Genomic DNA, 13,231 nt, shown 5'->3' with positions numbered 1-13,231 from the left:
ACACAAACTTCCCAGAATACTGAGTGCTCTGTTGGTTACAGTTTACTTCCTTTTTAATTATATTTTTATTAAATATTTATTTATGGAAAATACTTTGTCATCTAAAGTATAAGTATGTTTATTTTACAAATGTATTTTTTAATCCATTTCCAAATTATTTCAAATTTCTTAAATATTAATTAAAATAAATACATTTATATCGGCTTTATATCGGCCACCCTGCTTTACAAGATATCGGCATCGGCTGTCAAAAAAAACAATATAGGTCGACCACTACCCCAAACCCTTTACAAGAGGCCATCCAAAAAATACAAGTCTTTTCACATTAAGCGCCTCGAGAAAGAATAGGGCACCGCAAAAATATCTACTACAACACATTAATGAAAGATTTGCAACCCGAAAATAAGCATTGCTAATTTTTTCCTGCAGAGATCCTTGAGTTTGTTTAAGGATCTAGAGCCTGTTTCTACGGGTCAGGGAGAAAATGGGAAATATTTTCTGGTGCAAGAAACCCTATTACTTAACCTCAGGGGGAAATAAATCATTACAGAAGAATAAGATATGACCTATTTAAAAATAATGGTTGAAATATGTAGTCTAGAGAGGACTTACAGGCCTGAACACGTGGATGTCCTGATTGCGGGTCACTAGATGGGCGTTTTTGGCTGTGCAGGTTGCAGTCTCTAATTTGTCCCCTGTCAGCATCCAAACCTGGACAAAGAACAGGTTTAGTTAAATGTCAGGCTTGACATTGATGGACCTAAGCACTCGTGTTAACACGTCAACAAACAACTCATTTTAGAGGCGTACAGTGAAATCCTACATGTGACAGACTATATACTTCTTAGAAAAATCAGTGGTACAAAGCTAAAAAGTACAAGTTTGTACCATATTTACCCATAAATGGTACACATTAGTACCTTTAAGGTACATACTATTACCTTTTGAAAGGGTACTGCCTCAGATTTGCAGTGTTGTAGAAATGCAACACTAATGTCTTTTAGACATTTTAGTTTTCCAAATCAATCATGACGTTATAATGCATCGATAAATCCCATCTTTTTATTTTAATTTGAGTTTTTGTCCTAACCAGCTTCAACTGGCAAAAACGTTGCATGTCAAGACATTTTGATAAGCGCTACTATTTTTGGCGCATTGTGCCGGGTAGCTCCACCCACAGTGAAATCTCATTGTCTGTGCATGTTTGTGCATGCTGACACTGACTTTGATGCCAGCGTTGCGCAGTATCTCCAGAGTGGGTCTGACATCAGCCTGTAGCTGGTCCTCGACTCCAGTAAGACACAAGAGCTCCATCTCCATCTCCAGACTCTCTATCACTGTGGCGACCTTCAGCGAACGATCGTGAACGCTCAACTTGGCCTGGACGTAGCGAGCCTGCGGCACATGTGAATGATGGTAGACAACATTTATGGTATTTATTTTACATGACGTTTAAGGGCAGGTGACAGACTGTACAATAAAAGATGGCAAAAGTTGGCAAAGATGCAGGGATTTCTTATTTACTGTATTTGCAATTATTTAATACAAAATATAGAATAGGAATAATACTATATCAATTATGAATATCTTCAATATTTGACATTTCTCATACATTTTGGCATTTTGGTGATAACACTGCACACAGACCAAGTTTCCCATCAAGTAAATAAGGACTGTCAATAAATAAAATAAATAATCAGATGTTTTTTTTTTGGAGTTAATGTGATTATTTTTCAAAGTTTTTATGTGCAGAAATCTTTATATAAATATAATGGATATATTTAATATGTATTTAATGTATACAGTTTCTCTTTTAAGGAAATAAACAACATTTTGTGGGGGTCACTATTAAACTATGTTTAATGCCAAATTAGGTAAACGTTTGTTGCATTAAATAAATACATTAATTCTACATGTCAATAAAAATAAAATAATAATAATAATTATTATTGCTATAATTATTGCTAATTTTAAAATAATAATAATAACAACAACTGTTATTATTTAATTATAACAATAATTTTAAGTATAATAATAATAATTATTGTTGTTGTTTAAATTAGTTATTAATTAATTAATCAAATATAATGATAATAATAATAATCAGTATTATTATTATTATTACTACTACTACTACTATTATGCATTAAAACAGAAAAGCATATTGGCACAGAATTATAAATTTAATCGTTACACCAACACATTTTTGCAAACTGTGCATGGTGAATATACAGGTGCATCTCAATAAATTAGAATGTCGTGGAAAAGTTCATTTATTTCAGTAATTCAACTCAAATTGTGAAACTCGTGTATTAAATAAATAGATGTGGAATATATTTCAATATGGTATTACTGTAGAAATGTAGCAAATTGCTTTCTTATTCAGTTTTATATTAGGTTTTAAACTTAATGTAAGTTTAACAGTTTTTAAAAGAGCATACATATGTGACCCTGGACCACAAAACCAGTCATAAGGGTTCATTTTTTTCCGAAATTGAGATTCATACATCATTTGAAAGCTGTTGGCATAAAAGAAAAATCGATAATTTTGACCCATACAATGTATTTTTGGCTATTGCTACAAATATACCCGTGCTACTTAAGACTGGTTTTGTGCTCCAGGGTCACATATGTGCTAAGCACATAAAAACAGAGGATCACATTAAATCTAAAAAACATTAATTATTATTTTTTATTTATTAACAACATTTATTGGTCTACTGAAAGAAACAGTAACGGTAAGCCCTGATTATTATTATTATTATTATTTGCAAACAAAAAGATTACCAGTACCCTACACTTATTTCCAATTTAAACAACTTGGGGGTCAAGATTGGGGTCATAAAGCCCTGCTAATTTGGAAAATCCTCCCTGTTTTATAGTCATTTCCATTCTACAAACATCTATGGATCTAACAGATGCAATGACACATCTTTCATCACATTTGCTCATGTTTTTTCCATCTGCTATATCTATGTATCACGGTGATTAGCTAAAATGCATCTAACTCTGATCTCCAAACTGCTCTGTTTTTTTTTGCTGAAACCAAAGGAAACCTATCAGACACGTCAAATGAGAAAGCTCAGACCGCTGATACTCCATCGGCAGTCAAATAATCACTGTCAGAATCACACACCCTTGCATTGACCCCTCAAACCGACGTGCCAGTCTGTTGAGTGAAGCCAGAGCGCAGTTTTGAGGGCACGGCCCACAATCGCAGTGAGATAAAGAGCAAACAATGTGTGCGCGAGTCACACAGGAACACACTCTCACTCGGTGACTCACACACTCGGTGAGTCACTGCCGCCCACCCGCTCACACACAATTACACACTTCAGCTCGGAGAGTGGGAACATGGGCCTGGGAGAAGAAACAACTCTTTCTCTGTGCGTGTGGGCGGGGTAACTTTCATTTTGGGGGTGTTCCCTGTGGAAAACATGTTACATTTCTTTTTGACAAATACTGTTGACGATGGATGGTCGCTAGGAAACCGCTTAATCCGGCTAAATATAGATCAGCACCTGGATATTGTCGTTATAAACATCCAAAGGTCACCGTCTATACCAGCCGTTCTCAGGAACCATGTTTCACACACTGAACAAGCAGTACAAAATATGTCACATTAATCTGTGTAGGACAAAAATGCTAAATTATTCATCTGACATAGGCTGCAAGGGAACATGGACATATTAGCCAAATATTTGTTGTGCATAGTCATATTACCAAGCAACTGTAATATGAAATTGCACCGTAAGAGTTTGATTTCAGCTCGACTGGATTTATGGCCTGTGACCATCGAGAACAAAAGACATATGAAGTGTTTTCTCATAAATAACATAACACGGTTAGTTGCATGTTATTATTTAGTATTGTGTTTCATGCTGCCCATGACTTTTCCCATACTATGGAAGTTCAGTTACCAATAACATCAACAGAAGAATGAAACTCATGCAGGTTTGGATGAGGTTAAATGATGACAGAATTTTCATTTTGGGGTAAATTATCCCATTAAGAACCACTGGTCTATGTCTTTAAAACAAACAAACAAACAAACAAATCCACCTCCTCAAATCATTGATGCAAAAAATAAAGGCTGTCAATTTATTGTTTTTAATTACAAAAAATGATCAAAATGATTGCAATGAATAATGCACTCTGTCTTTATCAGAGAAAGTCAACCTTGAATGTAGATCATTTGATTACATTTTTAATTGACTGACAGCTTTACAAAGGTGAATTATTCTGATGTGAGCTCGATTTATTTGTCATTTGACAGTCAAATAGCTGTCAGCCAGTTGTAACCGTCTGTGAAATGCTTTATGAAATGTATCACACAGTTGGTGACATGTAAATCAGATGTGTGTGTGTGTGTGTATATATATATATATTTATTATTATTATTATTATTAGTATAATTGATTAATTATTTATTATCTTTTGTAACAATATACACTACCTTTCAAAAGTTTAGGGACAGTAAAGTTTTTCCTCTTTTTTTGATAGAAATTAATTATTTTAATCAGCAAGAATGTGTTAAACTGATGAACAGTGATGAGACTTGCATTGCTCGAAAATATTTCTATTTTTAATACATTTGTTATTCAACAATGAACCCTGAAAAAAGCATCACAAGTTAAAATAAATTTTTAAAAAAACTAAGCAGCACAACGGTTTCCAACATTGATAATAAATTAGCATATTAGAATTATGGATCATGTGACACTGAAGGCTGGAGAAATGGCAGAAATAAATTACATTTTAAAGTACATTAAAACCATTATTTTAAATTGAAATAATATTTCACAATATTAAAGTTTCAAATGCAGCTTTGATTTTTCTTCAAAAAACATTCAAAATCTTACTGATACCAAACTTTTGAATGGCAGTGAGTATATATATATATGTTATATCATAATTTTTATGTGTGTGTGTGTGTGTAGGGTGTATATATTATATAAATATACTTTTATAAATATATAAATATACTTTTATAATGTTACAAAATATTTCTAATTCAAATAAATGCTATTCAACTTTCAAATTATCAAAAAAAACTGAAAGATGGTTTCCACAAAAACATGAAGCAGCACAACCATTTTCAACATTGATAATAATCAGAAATGTTTTTTGAGCGGCACATCAGCATATCAGAATGATTTCTGAAGGATCATGTGACACTGAAGACTGGAGTAATGATGCTGAAAATTCAGCTTTGCAACACAGGAATAAATGACATTCTAAAATGTATTCAAACCGAAAGCACACATTTTGAATTGTAATCATAATTTACAATATTTCTCTTTTTTACCGCATTTTTATCCATGCAGCCATGGTGAGCATAAGAGAGTTCTTTCAAAAACATCTAAAAGCCCGACCCCAAACCTTTGAATGATCCACAGTTATCCACAATAACTGCTGCATGATGACTCTTCCACATCATTTTCTTTCCATGTTTTTTTGGGCCAAGTCTTTAAATTCTTCATATTAATACACCAATCTATCAGCAATTATTCACCCCAGGATTTTGTTCCATAGCAATCTTTCTAATGAGTAAGCGTTGGAAACTCACCTCAAAATCTTGGTATTGTTCTTCCGTTAGGGATTTTTTGGCCACCACTAGCACCCTCAAGCCTTCCCTGGCCATATTCCCACACTGATAAAGAAAGCAGAAAACAAATTCCCAACATACAAGTCACGAAACCTCTTGGCATAAGCATGACGTCGATTCAAAATCATTTTTAAAAACGTGATATTACCTCCTCCTCAAGCCAGTCGTTGTACTGAACGATACCGGCCATCACCACATCAGCACCCTTCATGTAAAACGTGATCTCTCCTGTGGATTCATCCTAGCAAACATGAGCAGAATATGTTTTATTATATGCTGCATGAGATATCAAGATCAATGATACTCAGATGCACCAAGTGAAACAGGAAGAGTTCGCAGGTAAGCGGGACAGTCTGTGCTGTTTTTTTTCCAAGCATTCATTTTGGGTTTCCTTGATCGTCCTTGAAGGTGTTTTAAAAGGATTCTGCAGAGGAAACCAGGTTCAGTTGCTGGTTTCCTCAAACACTGATACAGGCTTCGGTCCAGGCCAACAACAATAGCTGTGAGCTCATATGGGGAGAGTTAGTCATCAAGCCCAGGGCAGGGTCACAACTTTCTCAGATAGATTTTGGGCTGATCTTCAATTATCGCATTGTTTAAAAGGGTAAAGCACAAACTAGATATTCACATCTTCTTTTTCTGGCGTAAATGCCTGTGCAAAACCCATCTTGAAGGAATAACATTCTGGGCATGATTTTATAGTTTATTATTTTCCAGGCAAAAATAGGAATTAAAATTACGACTACAGACCACGTCTCCAGAACAAGCCACATGATTTGAGGCGTCATTGATGTCCAAAGCATAAATGATGCAAATACAAGCAAACAGACAAAAGACAAAAAACGGACGAAATGTGCCTGATGAAGACCTAATGGTCGAAACGTTGTACAAAGATTTCTTGGAGCAGTTACATCAATATGCAGTCTTTTTTTTTTTTTTGCTTGTATTTGCCCCATTTTTGTTCTGCACCTGAGCCCTTATTGGGTTAATGCGATGTGCACACCTTTTTTGTATTTTTGACAAAGCATAAATGTTGCAGGACAAGTTACATTCCTAAGTTTAATACCTTTTGGGCTAAAATAAATAAATATATATATATTTTTAAAAATATTAAAAAAATATTTATAAAATAAAAAAATATATACAGTCAAACCAAAAATGATTCAGACACCAGATATAATGTTTGATATTTTTTTTACTAGTGGGTGCAGGACCCTATAGTTCATTTATGTAAGTGAGGATAGCAAAATAAAGTAAACTGTAACATATTGTTCTTCATACAGTGGACTACCAGTAAAATGTATACAAATTTGGGACCAAAAATTATTCACACTTTGATCTGACCATGTTTTGCTTAAGTGTTTTTTCTTTCATTGCTAATGCGACCTTTTTACACCACAGACTGAACAAAATTAAGCATTGCTTGGTAATTGGTTGACCTAAATTGGTATTATCTAATTGTGTACTTAAATTTAACAGCTGACAGCTATTCAACCTAATTCATTACATACCTTTCTATCAAAGTTATCTGATATTATCAAGATGAATTTGTTCTGATACAGTTTAACTCTGAGTTCTTGTCATATTTTATTACCATTTTCTAAACTATAGTGAATAAACTGTGATTATGTGAGAAATGTTGAAGGTGTCTGAATACATTTTGGTTTGACAATGTTAATTTTTGTTTTTTTCTCCCTAAATTAAATTTTAACCCAAAATGTATGTTTGTTCATAACACTTCATCTAATGTAATTAAATTTAAATGTTCAGTTATGCTCACCTTTTGGGTTAAAATAAAAATAAATGATAAAATTTTAACCCAAAATTATGTTAACCCAAAATTTATGTTTGTTCATAGCACTTTAACTAATGTTATTAAATTGAAATTTTTTAAACGTATTAGTACATGTAGAAATGAACATGCACCAAGTTTAATAAATGCTGCAAAAGTATTTTTCACTGTTAGTTCATAATACCTGATACATAAACAAATGTTAACAAATTTACTGTAAAAGTGTGACCTTTTCATTTATCCACCATTATTAATCAATAATTGTTCTCTTGTGTGACAAATGATTTTTTAAAAAGTACAAATGTGTAGTTTCTCAATTAATGAGATCAACCTGCAATTATACAAAAAAAATTAAATAAAAATGTCAACTACACTGTAAAAATGACTTTTCAAAGTAAATAAAACAAAGATTATTGAAGTATGTTTTACTAGAAAATACTAATTTAGTCTTTCTACTTAAAATTCAGATTCAATTTGTTACTTGCCGTTTCTTTGTAACTATTTGTTAAATTTACTAGCAATTTCTGTGAAAATTCAAAATAAATGTAAATCCTATACCATTTTTTTAGTATAGCCATTAAAAATTAAAAAAACACATCTGTCATAATAAATGTAGTACTGAAAATTCTTCTACTTTATGTTTTTCTATTTTAATACACACTTTTTCATGTCATCTCAGACTTCTGGTTCCCTTCTATTTGTCAGACAGGTCATTTTTTTTTAAGTTAATGAAGTTTGGGACACTTGTGTTTCTGTGTCTGTATGCGACACTCACTCGCACTATGATGCCCATGCGCTTGCTCTCGTAGGTAAAGGGGAAAATCTGCAGGATGGTGAAGTTCAGTATTTGTCCACTAGGTGTCCTCAGCTGCATTGAAGACTGATCTCTACCGACCAGCGTCAGACCGACACTCTCCGTCCACTGAACCAGAGACACCTAGTGCATAAGAGGGAGAGACAGATCTAAGGAGAAATCACTATATATATATATAAAACCATTTTATGAGTTCTCATGAAACAAATGTCATAAACAAACAGGAAGCAATCAGTCTGGCTTCTTCTCAGCGCTCTAAGCAAATTAATTAAACATGTCATGCGAACTCCAAATCAAACACAGAACTTTTGCGTTTTACATCTCAAATTGTTTCCTGCAACTGTTTTTTGGATGTGTGGCGCAGAAAATGCAAGTATGCAATGGGCCACCAATTATAAGTGTGTTCTCTTCTGGGAACATGTGAAGATAAAGGCAAACCAGATGCCATCCATTAGTGTGACGCTGAAGGGGGGTATTTTCTGGGAGGCAGAAGTTATTGCCCAATAACTTCCAGACCAAGGGTTACAGAGAGATCAAAAAACCCGATTTCATATGCCCTCCCTGACTAGCTGCTAATAACACATCTCACAGTATCCAGATGGGCGGACTGCTGCCCAAACAACAGCCCTCGCTGTTACAAACCAACAAATGAGGCTTATCCAAGCTATGTGTAGAAAGCGTGATGCCACTTTAAAGCATTTTGAGTTTTTTTTGTCTCAACCAATGCGAGCATTTGGGGAGGGCCTAAGACAGCAGCGCTCACATGAATGCTCCTGATAAAATTATTTAGGCTAAGCATCAACATTCACAACCCACTGTTCACTGTTATTTTTAACAGAAAATAATGAAACATGCTCGTAATCACGACTTCATAAGTGGGAAATAGTAAGTTTCCGATAGCACGTGAAGACAGCAGAGAAGCCTCTCACTCAGCACAGTGGAGTGCAGCATTTTGTTAACTTTGTGGTTTATTATTTTCAGTCGTTTGGGACGCGGTAACACACAGCCCTCTCACAATATATTGCTTTACTTATTTATTAAAAAAAAAAAAAAAAAAAATTTAAATATATTTATTTTTGGTATCTGTGTAAATCATTGGAAAAAACAAGTAAATTGTCACAGAATTTTTTCTCTTACAAGAAATTTGTCTACTCATGTTTTATAAATGTTATTTTAAGTTTTTTAATTATCCAAATATTCATGTATTTATTTAATTTAAATGCTCATGCTTTATGAGTATTAAGCATTTAAATTATCATTCTATTAAAAAAAGTAATGTAATTAAAAAGGTTTTATATATGTAAAACTATTTAAAAATATTTAAATTGCATTGAATCGATCAAAAGTGACTTTAATAATGTTATAAAATATTTCTATTTCAAATAAATGCTGTCCATTTTTTTCAGAATTCTTTAAAGGATAGGTTTTTTGAACTTTCTGTTCTTCAAAGAATTAAAAAAATGTATGATTTAAATATTTTTATTTCAAAATTAATACATTTAATATATTTATTTAAATTAATATATTGGTTTAAAATATGTATTTGTTCTGAAACTAGCATTATTTATAAATAAATATATATACATTGATTTTAGAATGAATGGCCAGTATCATCATGAATAAGACTGTGGTACCTCATCCGGACTGGAGGCCTGGTAAACCCTGCATGTGTCTTCATAGTGCATCTCAGCTTCTGCCTGATCCGTCACACCGTTGGACTCGTATACCGGGGTCACGTTGTGCACCAGTGCGATGGCCTTCACTGCCTCGTGCACTCGACTGCTGATGGTCTTCCTCACTTTGGTGGTGCCCGGTGCACGAGAGGCCTGCAGGTCTTGAGGAGGCTGTGGAGATCAGATTCAACATGACTGTCTAGAACGTTTAAGCAAAAATGACAATAAAGCAATTATTATGACTAATTTGTTAAATGTAACACTTAAATCTCCTACTTAGTGACTGAAACCATTATTGAAGTTAGACTAAGTCATTTTATAATTACACCATGGTTTAAAAGTTTTAAAGAAATAGTTTTATTCAGCAAGGATGCATTAAATTGATCAAAAGTGATATTTACTATTACCTATTTCAAATAAATGCTGTTCTATTAAACTTTCTATTAATCAAAGAATCATGGTTTCCACAAAAATGTTAAGCAGCACAACTGTTTTCAACATTGATAATAATTAGAAATGTTTCTTGAGCAGCAAATCAGTACATTAGAATGATTTCTGAAGGATCATGTGACGCTGACGACTGGAGTAATGATGAAAATTCAGCTTTGATCACAGAAATAAAATACATCTTAAAATATATTCACATAGAAAAAGTTTATTTGAAATTGTAATAATATTTCACAATATTACTGTTTTTTGTGTGTGTTTTTCTTACATAAATTACTAAAAAAAAAAACTTTGGAAACTGGCCATACCATTTTACTAATACTTTTAGTTACTGAATAAAATCTGAGTAAAAGTAGAGTAAATAGAGTGATTTCTCTCAACTCATCCACTATCTTAGGTCAATTTCTCTCTACTAAGCTTGCCACAATGCACTCTGGGATCGCTTTCTCCACAAAGGATACATGCGATGCCAATTTTTTCAAAATAAGGAATCTCAAACACGTATAAAAAACATTTCTTCACATGTAAAACAATTTTAGTGTAAAGACAATACATAGTGCACAAATAAAACTGCATTCTCATTATTTTGACTCTTTATGACCAGATTTGAAGCTAAATGAGCACTTCAGGTTGACAAAATGATCAAAATATCCATGTCTCTGATTGCTGATAAACCGACCCTTGCTAATATCCTGAAAAAGGACTCAGAAACGCTCCCAGATGTGTTACATATATGAACAATTACCTTTAGCACTGAGCTACTATTTATAGAGCGCACATTTCCGAGGGCTAATGACAGAGTTTGTAAGTTCCTATATAAGCTATTGAGAGGCCGGAGTACTTGTAACCCCGGTTTCCTGCCTCAGTGACCTCTGGTGTCAAACGGACAAAACATATCAGTGAGAGGCGAAAGGGACTCATTTTACAAGGACTTCACTCTGTTTGCTGGACAAAAGCTCAACAATTGTGCTTTGTGAAGGCTTTTCTAAACAGGAAGGTTATGCATCCAAATCTGGATATTAAAGGTGGGTGGTATGATCAAAATCATATATAACAGATAAATCTAATCTACGTCATTGATATGATATATTTATGCCTTTTGCAGTTGCTTTTATCCAAACTACACATTTTATCAGTTCATACATTCCCTGGGAATCGAACCTATGTCCTTGGTGCTGTTAAAGCCATGCACAATACAGTTATATTTAGGTCTCAACTTTTGGATTCAATTTCATTGTTTTCCATTAGACTTTCAAAAAAATTTATTCTTTATTAAGAGGACTGGTTCTATTAAAATGTTATTTAAAAAAAAAAAAATCTAGGTTTGCTGTGCTTGTTTTTGTAGCGCTGCACAATTTTGCCAACATTTTGAGATTATATATCAATACGACTAAAAAAAATATTTATTATTATTATATAAGTAACTTATTCTTCTTATTCTACTTGTTCTTATTCTATGGTTTTATGTAGAATTTTTAAAAAGCTTATAAAATATATATATATTTTTAATTTGACATAAAAGATTACATACTTATATATATATATATATATATATATACTACTGCAATATTTCATGTATAGTAAAAAAAATTAATTGTGCACAGGATAATAATAAGAATTAAGAAAAATAATTTTATTTTACAGTACAGGTATAAAATTACAATAATATTTATGGATGCCTTATTTATTTTTAAATGTTAAACCATCATCTTCTCATTACAAATTTTAGAAAAGATGGTTGGAGCATGCTGTATCATTGTACCTTTGCACAAATGACATATGCATTGTGATACTTTGCCCAAAAACTGAATTAGATGCAAAAATTGGATGCAAGCATGCTCAGTTTTCCATGCAGGGAATCCTGGGAAATACCTGAGTGTAAGCGCTGAACACATGACTCTGCACTTCATCCATGGAGTCCATCCCGTACGCCACGGTTCCAAGATGGAGTCGTCGGAACACCATCTCATTCTGAGTGAGAGTCCCTGTGAAAAGCATCAACATTAGTGGAGTTTGAGCCATCTTGCCTAAACAAACAGATCTGCTTATATGATTATAACTACAGGTAGTCATTTTTGCAGATGATTTTAGTAACATTTAGTGTTGTTTTTAACTGAATCTAAAATTATTAAACGTAACTTTCAATATTTGAAATAAAGCTCAAATATAATAAAACATATAAAATAAAAACTAAACGTAAAGATAAATCAGAAATGTATACAAAATAGTTTTAAGTTGAAATACTAAAATTTCTAAATACCAGTTTAAAAATGAAAGATAAACAAAAAATATTTAAAAAAACTAAAACTTATAAAAATGACAAAAGCACAAAACAAAATGACTAAAACCTAAAATAAAGTTAAAAAGAAAACTGAAAATGTAAAAATAAAATACATAATACTAAAATAACACTGGTGACATATTCAGCAGCACGTATTTATAGGCTGCTGTCCCTTTAAATCCGACTGCACGGATCCAGTATATTGATACACATCCGATTTCTTTCTCAGCCGTTTACATTCATCCCACAGCAGAAACTATAGTCTGAGAAAGTTCAAACATGATTAAAGGCAAGTGAACAGTCAGTAACAAAAAAAGAAAGAAAAAGAAAAAAAAAAAGAAATACTCAATTTACAAGCATAGATAATATAAACAGTAGTATTCAGGCACAGAAATTTAATAATTAAGTGTAAAATAACACTGCATAGTGTTCACTGTATGAATTAAATTTAGATTAATCTTTGTTATAGCTGTTTTGTTGTTTGATTAACATTAGTGACATATTCAGCAGCACGTATTTATAGGCTGCTGTCCCTTTAAATCCGACTGCACGGATCCAGTATAATGATACACATCCGAATTCTTTCCCTGCTGTTTACATTAATTTAAAACATAAC

The 13,231-nt window shown here is 32.8% G+C and overlaps 1 protein-coding gene across 1 annotated transcript in view; it reads right to left on the bottom strand.

The window, feature by feature from the left end:
• The window catches only part of atp9a (ATPase phospholipid transporting 9A), a 54,279-nt gene that overhangs the window by 23,104 nt on the left and 17,944 nt on the right, over positions 1-13,231 (bottom strand). Inside the window, exons 13-19 of the mRNA XM_016576613.1 lie at positions 12,207-12,319; positions 9,849-10,058; positions 8,176-8,337; positions 5,757-5,849; positions 5,570-5,653; positions 1,225-1,395; positions 613-711 (exon numbers count right to left, since the gene is read on the bottom strand). Coding sequence (XP_016432099.1) covers positions 613-711; positions 1,225-1,395; positions 5,570-5,653; positions 5,757-5,849; positions 8,176-8,337; positions 9,849-10,058; positions 12,207-12,319 — 932 coding nt within the window. The remainder of the gene's footprint in view (positions 1-612; positions 712-1,224; positions 1,396-5,569; positions 5,654-5,756; positions 5,850-8,175; positions 8,338-9,848; positions 10,059-12,206; positions 12,320-13,231) is intronic.

The sequence above is a fragment of the Sinocyclocheilus rhinocerous genome, unplaced genomic scaffold (assembly GCF_001515625.1).
Source record: "Sinocyclocheilus rhinocerous isolate Xijiao unplaced genomic scaffold, SAMN03320098_v1.1 scaffold1496, whole genome shotgun sequence".
Classification (NCBI taxonomy): Eukaryota; Metazoa; Chordata; class Actinopteri; order Cypriniformes; family Cyprinidae; genus Sinocyclocheilus; species Sinocyclocheilus rhinocerous.
Note: the sequence above shows the minus strand (reverse complement) of the source record. Positions and strands in the feature narration are given on the sequence as shown.